The 8,326-nt window shown below is 45.9% G+C and overlaps 1 protein-coding gene across 1 annotated transcript; it reads left to right on the forward strand.

Moving 5' to 3' along the window:
* The first annotated feature begins 1,403 nt into the window (after nucleotides 1-1,403).
* LOC136466061 (uncharacterized) lies at nucleotides 1,404-2,923 on the forward strand. Its single transcript, XM_066464556.1, has 3 exons — nucleotides 1,404-1,934; nucleotides 1,986-2,364; nucleotides 2,436-2,923. The coding sequence occupies exons 1-3, from the start codon at nucleotides 1,404-1,406 to the stop codon at nucleotides 2,921-2,923; spliced, it is 1,398 nt and encodes a 465-aa protein (XP_066320653.1).
* Nucleotides 2,924-8,326: the final 5,403 nt, after the last annotated feature.

An 8,326-nucleotide genomic window follows, 5' to 3' on the forward strand; every position in this document is an offset into this window, starting at 1 on the left:
TGTTGTGAGAGAAAAATACTAAAGTAATACTGAAATAGTTAAGGCAACAGAAAACCTTCCATTGCTAGGTCGCTGGAGGCCGCCGCTGTGGTGGTCTTGCCCGTGCTGCCGGAGACCGGAGGAGGACGCCGACACGGCGGCCGGCCGGGGGCGTAAGGCTGTGACGGCTGTCCGCGGCCGGGAATCGCTAGAGCGCCGCTGCTCCAGGTTCCTCCGGGGGCCCTCTTTGGATCTTTCTTTTCTATTTTCCTTGGATGCGTTTTGTCCGCTGCATTGAATATACGGAAGCACAAGATTATTTGCTTTCCTAATGCTAAATTTATGAAATAACTTTCTATCACGCAAGTGCTTTTTTTACTCTGAAAATAGGCTTTAGACCTTTGGGATGCGACCCAGTGTCGCAGTCGCATGGTCATATTTCAAGCGTTCCAGATGAGAGACATGTTCTAGGAGCAAAATAAAGTTTTTTGAAGCTAACCAGTTATATGTTTCTTTAATCAGTTATTCTTCTTCTATTCCGTCGTTTTGTTTTGGCACATATGTATGGATGAACACAATTGCATGGTCCCGTTCGCTTGGAGGAATTCTAGAAGAATCTAAAGAAATTTATGAGAGAAAAACACTGTTCCGAATAAAAAAAGAAGCGGATCAAAGTCGGATTTAAGGGCACGCGAATGGGGCCATATATGTTTGATAAAATGGCTACAAAGATGAAGCCACAACCATAGCTGATGAGATGCACCTACTAGTAATTGGCTGGCAGACACCCACAGTGGTGGTCGTTTGCTAGCGGACACTCAAAGTTGAGCTATATGCTAGAAGACACTCTGGTTTGTTGTAATTATGCCAGAGAACACCGCGGGCCGGTTTCCACCGGTTGAGGAGAGAGAGAAATTCAGTTTGGACATCTGGTGCCCTTGAGCCACGTTTGAGTCTGGTTGGACAAGTTAATAACCAACCCGAGCCTGGTCTGGTTAACCGGCTCGTCTCCATCAGTCTCAGTCTCTCCCGTCTCCACGACAAAGGAAGCGGCGACAGCGGGCGGGCGGGCGTGGCGGCGGCGAGTGGGCGTCGTCGACAAGAAAGAGCAAGCAGAGGCTGGTGCAAGATGGCGATAGGCTCGGGCGCTTCATCCTCAACAGGTTCACGTGGAGTGAGAGAGGCGTAGCCACTGTGCCCTTTCTACAGGACGGCGACTGTTGTGGAGCAGACGTCGAGAACCCAAAACAACCTAGACAAGCAGTTCTATACTTGCAGGAATCGGGGCTGGGTGAGTTATTTTCATTTCATTTCTTGAGGCTACGGGCAGGCGCGGCGTCTAGTCTTTGCTCTACATAGGCGGACTCTAATTGCTAATCTAGTTACCAGATAGGCTCGATGATTATCATGTAACTGCTAACTTCATGCGTGTGGTGGACAAGGATATCTTCAGTTGGATGGGTTTTTATGATTGCCTTGCTGAGGACATAGTTCATGGTAAAGATCAAGCACTAGAGGTTACTTTCTTTGACAAAACCAAGGATGAGACAGTGCACATAGATTCTGATTCTGCTCTGCTACATGCATTTGATGTGTATTGGGATAGTAGAAGGGTGCCACTGACTGTAGAGGTTGTTGACATTGGTCCTCGTTTATTACAGTCTCAAGTTTGTAATGCCAATGCATCTGGTGATACTTTGTCTGTTATTAGCACAGAACAGAGTCAGGTCATTTGTTTGCCATTAGCTATGATTCTGCCTAATGAAAATCCAGTAGTTGTTCATACTGCTGAAGCTGTTCATAATCCAGAAGCTGTTGATAATCCAGAAGCTATTGATAATACTAAGGTTCATGATAATCCTGAGGTTGATGCTAATCCTAAGGTTGATGCCAATCCTGAGGTTGATGTCAATCCTGAGGTTGATGCTAATCCTGAGGTTGATGCTAATCCTGAGGTTGATGATAATCCTGAAGGTGATGATAATGTTGAGGTTGATGACGGCTAGGGAGAGTCTGATGAAGTTGAGTATGTAGGAGTAGATGATGAGAAAGAGAAGTACAAGGATGTGCTCATTGATGATGCTGAGGATAGTGATTATTATCCTGACACTGACCCAGAAGATGATGACCCACTAGGTGTGGATGATGAGAGGGGCTGTGAGGGTGTGGTGCATGTGACTGACATAGAGAACCCTAAGATAGCTCTTGGTGTTACTTTTGAAGATGGTTTATGTTTTAAGAGGTGTATTAGGCAATATGCTGTGCTTAATGAAGTTGAACTTGCAGTTCCTTATAGTGAGTCATGGCGGTATAGAGCACATTGTAAGGCCAAGAGGTGTAGGTGGAGGATTCATGCATCTCAGTGTGAAGATGGGAGGACATGGCAGTTATTGATTGAGTTATTGATTTAGTGTTACTAACTCTTCACTTTGTTTTCTTGTTTTATTGATGGGTGGAGATTAAGAAGTTACCACACAAGCATAACTATGCCAGCACAAGCAAAGTGCAAAGGAATTGCATGGCTACCAATCACTGGGTCAAGGATAGAGTCATAAATTGGCTTAGGAAAGATCCAACTCTTGGTCTTAAAGTTTTGAAGGGCAAGTTAGAGGACAAGTACTGCATCCAGGTGAGCTACTACGTTGTTTGGGCCGGCCGGCAAATGGCCCTAGATGAGATATTGGGTGGCTGGGAGGACAGCTTTGTACATGTCTTTTCTTGGAAAAGAGAAATTGAGAAGAGGAGTCCTGACAGTATTGTAGAGGTTGAGTGGGATATTGAGAATAACAAAAGAAGATTCAGTAGGTTGTTTGTAGCACTGAAGCCATGCATTGATGGCTTTCTTGAAGGTTGCAGACCTTATCTAGGTATTGACTCCATAGTTTTGATACTAAAGTGGAAGGGGCAGTTAGCAGCTGCAGTAGGGATTGATGGCCACAACTAGATGTTTCCAGTGGCCTATGGAGTATTTGGCAGTGAAACCAAGGACAACTGAGAATGGTTCATGAAGATGCTACACAAGGCTATTATTTCTCCACCTGGTCTTGTTATTTCAACTAATGTAGGCAAAGGAATAGATAAGGTAGATATCAAAGTCTTCACAAATGGTGTAGAGCACAGAGAATGCATGAGGCATCTTGTGAAGAATTTTCAGAAAAGATTTAGGGGTGAAGTGTTTGAAAAGAACTTGTGGCCTGCATCAAGGTGCTACAGACAAACAACCCATGATAGACACTGGAATGAAATGCTTAAGGCATGCCCAAAGGCAACAACCTGGCTGATGGACAATCACAAACAGCTATGGGCAAGGTCAAAGTTCAGCACAACAAGCAAATGTGACTATGTCACCAACAACAGTTTTGCACAAGGAGGCAGCTGGCCTCAAAGTTGTCTGGGTTTAAGGTTTTGCCTCATGTCATGAAGGAACTGCACAACAAAAGCAGAAATCTGAAGTACACCATTCATAGGAGTGGCCCAATGGTTGGAGAAGTAGGAGGAGTGAATAAGGACTTAGTCCCATGGAGGTTCATTGTTGATCTGGAAAAGAAAGAATGCACTTGTAGAGGTTGGCAGTTAACTGGTTTGCCTTGTGTGCATGCCATAGCTTACATTGGCACAAGAAGAGTAGAATTGGAGGACTTTGTGGACCCTTACTACTCTATAGAAATGTTCAAAGCAGCTTATGCAACTGCTGTGGGGAAGAGAAGGTGTAAAAGGTGTGATGGATTTGGCCACCTCCAGAAAACCTACAATGAAACTGTCCTAGACCCTGATGCACCACCACCTACACCACCAAAGAAGAGGAAGACTTATAAGCCAAAAGTGGTTGAGATTATAGAGACCACAAATGACCCATCTAAGAAGAAGAGGAAGAGGAAGGCCTCCTCCAAGGGGAAACAACCCAAGAAGAAGGCAACTCCTGCTGAGCCTACACCTCCTGAACAAGCTACACAGTACATGATCCATCTCTTGCCTTCATTTCAGTTAGTTTACTACATCTTAACCACATGTTTCATCTTGTAGGGTTCCAAACTCCCCAGTCACTAGGACCCAAGCCAAACACCAAGTGGCAGATAGCCCAAGGCCCCTGACTAGGAGTCAGGCTTCCTCATAGCTACCAGGCAGTCCAAGCGCTTGCACTAGGAGCAAGAGGGCCCTGAAGGACTTGTAGGCACTGCAAGCAACACAGAAGAAGAAGAAAGATTATGTGCTTTTCTGTGCTTTTGTGGCTTCTGTGGCATATGAACACTGCCAGAACAAACTGCAACAGCTGGAGGGTATTGTAGTTGGTATTGTATTGAACTGCGTATTGTAGTGAACTGGGTATTGTAGTGAACTGGGTATTGTATTGCACTGAACTTGGTATTGTATTCTAGTCAACTTAGTATGGTTGATGTGCCACCTACCTTTTAATGGTAATGTTGCTTGCTGTATTCAAGTTGGTAATGATTAAAATGTATTAAACTTGGCAACAAAGCTTAGAACTCCTACAAAGCACATGGCAACATTCACAAACATTACAAAGCAAAGTAAAGTTCATGCATTGTTCATCCATATGGCAACAAAGCAAAGTAAAGTTCATGCATTGTTCAGTCAGATAACTGCATTCCATTCATTTCACAAACATTACAAAGCAAAGTTCATGCATTGTTCATCCACATGGCAACAAAGCTCAGAACTCCTACAAATACACTGGCCACATTCATCCACCTATTCACTCTCTGCTCTCCAGCTATTCTACTCATAGCAGCCCTCTGACCAGAAACAACATTGGTCAGGTTCAATAGAGACTTCTCCAAAGCCTTCAAGCCTGACATCACTGTTGCAGCATCCACGCCATCTCCTGCGCTCGGTGGCTTCCACATGAAGAAACCGCACTGGTTGTTGCCCTGTTCACGCCAAAGAACACAAGATTGGGATGAACCCTAGATTAGGATTTCAAAAGGCCAAAATGGAACACAAAGAAAAGAAATGAAAACAACTCACCCAGTCCCGATTCCTGCAAGTATAGAACTGCTTGTCCGGGTTGTTTTGGGTTCTCGATGTCCGCTCCACAACAGTCGTCGTCCTGCAGAAAGGGCACAATGGCTGCGCCTCTCTCACTCCACACGAACCTGTCGAGGACGAAGCGCCCGAGCCTATCACCATCTTGCACCGACCTCCGCTTGCCCTTTCTTGTCGACGACGCCTGCCCACCAACGCTGCGCCCGCCCGCCGCCACCGCCACCAAAGCTTCCTTTGTCGTGGAGATGGGGGAGACTGAGACAGATGGAGACGAGCCGGTTAACTAGACCAGGCTCGGGTCGGTTATTAGCTGGTCCAACCAGACCCAAACGTGGCTCCGGGACACCGGATGTCCAAACTGAATTTCTCTCTCTCCTCAACCGGTGGAAACCGGCCCGCGGTGTCCTCAGGCATAATTACAACAAACCAGAGTGTCTTCTAGCACATAACTCCACTTTAGGTTCCACCAGCAAACGACCACCACTGTGGGTGTCCGCCAGCCAATTTCCCCTTAAAAGAAAGGGCTAACAGCCAACCTAATAGCCCGCTTATTATACAGGTATATGTTGATGAAGGCTTCAAGTGACATGGCATTTGTATGCAGCCAGCAGCTGGCTAGGTTATTATCCTTGCTCTAATGTGTTCTAGCTTATGTTTAGGAACTATTCCCTACGGATGATGCACCATCACATTGGGCGTAGGGGATAGACACCTGTGATCGTGGGAGTCTCTAAGGGCTCGTTCGGTTCTCGACAAAATCATCTTCCGGAAAGAATCCAGTTGGATTAGTTATGTAATTTATATAAACTTCAGCAATACGGAATGATACAAGCCCTGAGGGGAATTGAAAAGGAGATAAAAGAGTCAGAGATGAGGGGGGAGAGTGACTGAAAGCATCTAGGCCCCTAGTTGGATTTCGGTGATTAATGTCAATACAAGATTACTATGACTAACATGTGTTTTGCAGAGACAATTAAGTTAGGTCATGGTAATAGAGATCGATTGGGCAATCGAGGTTGTCATGCCCCTACGATGGAAATTGTTTCGGTTTTCAAAGGATGGACGACAAGGTTAAGGATAACTAGTTCTAAGTGTCGATTGAAGTTGGAGAGACACTTAGAGTAGTTTAGGACTTTGTTTTTCCTTTGGCCGTACTATGAAGGGGGGTATGAATGGGTAGCTTGACCTAGTTGAGTCTAGTGAGTTAGGTGTGGTGCACACTTATTAAAACTAGCTCTAGGTAGCTCCTATGAATGCCTAAGATCTTTTGGAGCAAACTTCATTCACATATGTTCAGAAGTTGGAAGTGAATGGAGGGTCAAAACACTGACCGGACGCTGGCTCCGGTGCGATCGGACGCTGGCCGCAGGGTCCGGTCAGTTCATTTGACCAAGGGGATCAAGTCTGGTATGACCGGACGCTGGGAGGTCATGTGACCGGACACTGAGGGCCAGCGTCCGGTCGAGTCCAGTAAGGGTCCAGACTTGGAAAAGAGTGACCGGACGCGTCCGGTCAGTGTGACCGGACCCTGTGTATCCAGCGTCCGGTCGTTTACAGTAAGCATCCAAGAGCGACCGGACGCGTCTGGTCGGTACTGACCGGACCCTGACAGTGTCCGGTCATCACTTGAAATCTGATTCACGGGTTGAACTGACCGGAGCGTCCGGTCATCACGACCGGAGCGTCCGGTCATCCCGCAGAAGCTCATAACGGTTCATTTTTCAGGCTGGCTTATAAATAGAAGCTCCACTCGTGAGTGGAGTATCTTTTGCTCATTCCAACGGCTGAGAAACACGTTTGTGAGTGCCAAGAAGAGCAAGGTCCTAGTGAGGTGTTTGTGATTCGAGAATCCAAGAGAGTAGCCTCACTAGCAAATCAAGAGTAGCAAAGTGTGCATCCATCTTCTCATTAGGCTTCGCGTGGTCAAGTGAGAGTTCGTGCTTGTTACTCTTGGTGATCGCCATCACCTAGATGGCTTGGTGGTGATTGGGAGTTTGGTGTTCACCCGGCGGAGCTTGTGGGTGACCCAACTCAAGTTGTGAGCGGTTTTGGGTGATTCGCCGCGACGGAGTGTCGAAGAATCAACCCGTAGAGAGCACTTGATCCTTGCGCGGATCAAGGGGGAGCTACACCCTTGCGCGAGTGCTTCAACGAGGACTAGTGGGGTGTGGCGACTCTCTGATACCTCGGCAAAACATCGCCGCGTTCCTTTCTCTCTCTATTTACTTTGAGCACTTACTTTGAGCATTTACTTTGAGCAATTCAATACTTGTTTTTATTCCCATAAGAATTGCTTGCTAGAGTAAGTTTGGAACTTAGGTTGAGAGGTTGTTGTGCATTAATTTGATATAAACACTTCTCTAGGCACAAGGGGTTAATTGGGCTATCCGTAGGATTTGATTATTGCAAGAAAATTTAGAATTAGCCCAATTCACCCCCCCTCTTGGGCATCTTGATCCTTTCAATTGGTATCAGAGCCTCGTGCTCACGTTTTTAAGCTTAATCGCTTAGAGCAAGATGTCTCACGGGGATGGTCCTCCTCCTATCTTTGAGGGAGATAATTTTCCATATTGGAAAATCCGCATGGAGGCTTACTTAGAAGCTCTGGATGTTGGAATTCTTAGAGCCACCTCTCAAGGGTTCCCCGCACCTAGGAATGCCGCACAACTTCAAGGTGATGAAGTAAATTATGAAAAATGGAATGCAAAGGCTCGCAACACCATCTTTAGAGGCCTTTGCAAAGATGTGTTCAATCGTGTAAGGAACCACAAAGACGCCCATGCACTATGGTCGGATGTTTGTGCGCTCCATGAGGGAACCAAGAGTGAGCATGAGGAACGCTATCATCTTGTAATTAAAAAGCTAAATTCTTTTGAGATGTTTCCCAAAGAAAGTGCTAATGAGATGTATTCTCGATTAAATGTTCTTGTAGAGGAAGTCAATGGGCTTGGACTTACTCAAATGTCACCATCCGACGTTGTGAGAAAAATCTTAAGTGTCCTCCCCATTGACAAATATGGACACATTGTGACCGTGCTACATCAAGGTGATCTTTCCACCGCTACACTGACACAAATCTTGGGAAAGATCAATGCTCATGAGATGTACATGCACATCACACCACAAGATGGCTCATCCTCTACAAAGAAGAAAGAGAAAGACTTAGCATTCAAAGCTAGCCAAGACAAGGGCAAAGCAAGACTTGAGTATGAGAGCTCAAGTGATGAAGATGATGAAGAAAGCCTTGCCCTCATGGTGAAAAAGACCACCAAGATGCTAAAAAGGCTAAACAAGAGTGGCATCAAATTTGATGGCAAAAAGAAGAAGTTCTTCACTAGCTCAA

Source organism: Miscanthus floridulus, chromosome 1 (genome assembly GCF_019320115.1).
Source record: "Miscanthus floridulus cultivar M001 chromosome 1, ASM1932011v1, whole genome shotgun sequence".
Classification (NCBI taxonomy): Eukaryota; Viridiplantae; Streptophyta; class Magnoliopsida; order Poales; family Poaceae; genus Miscanthus; species Miscanthus floridulus.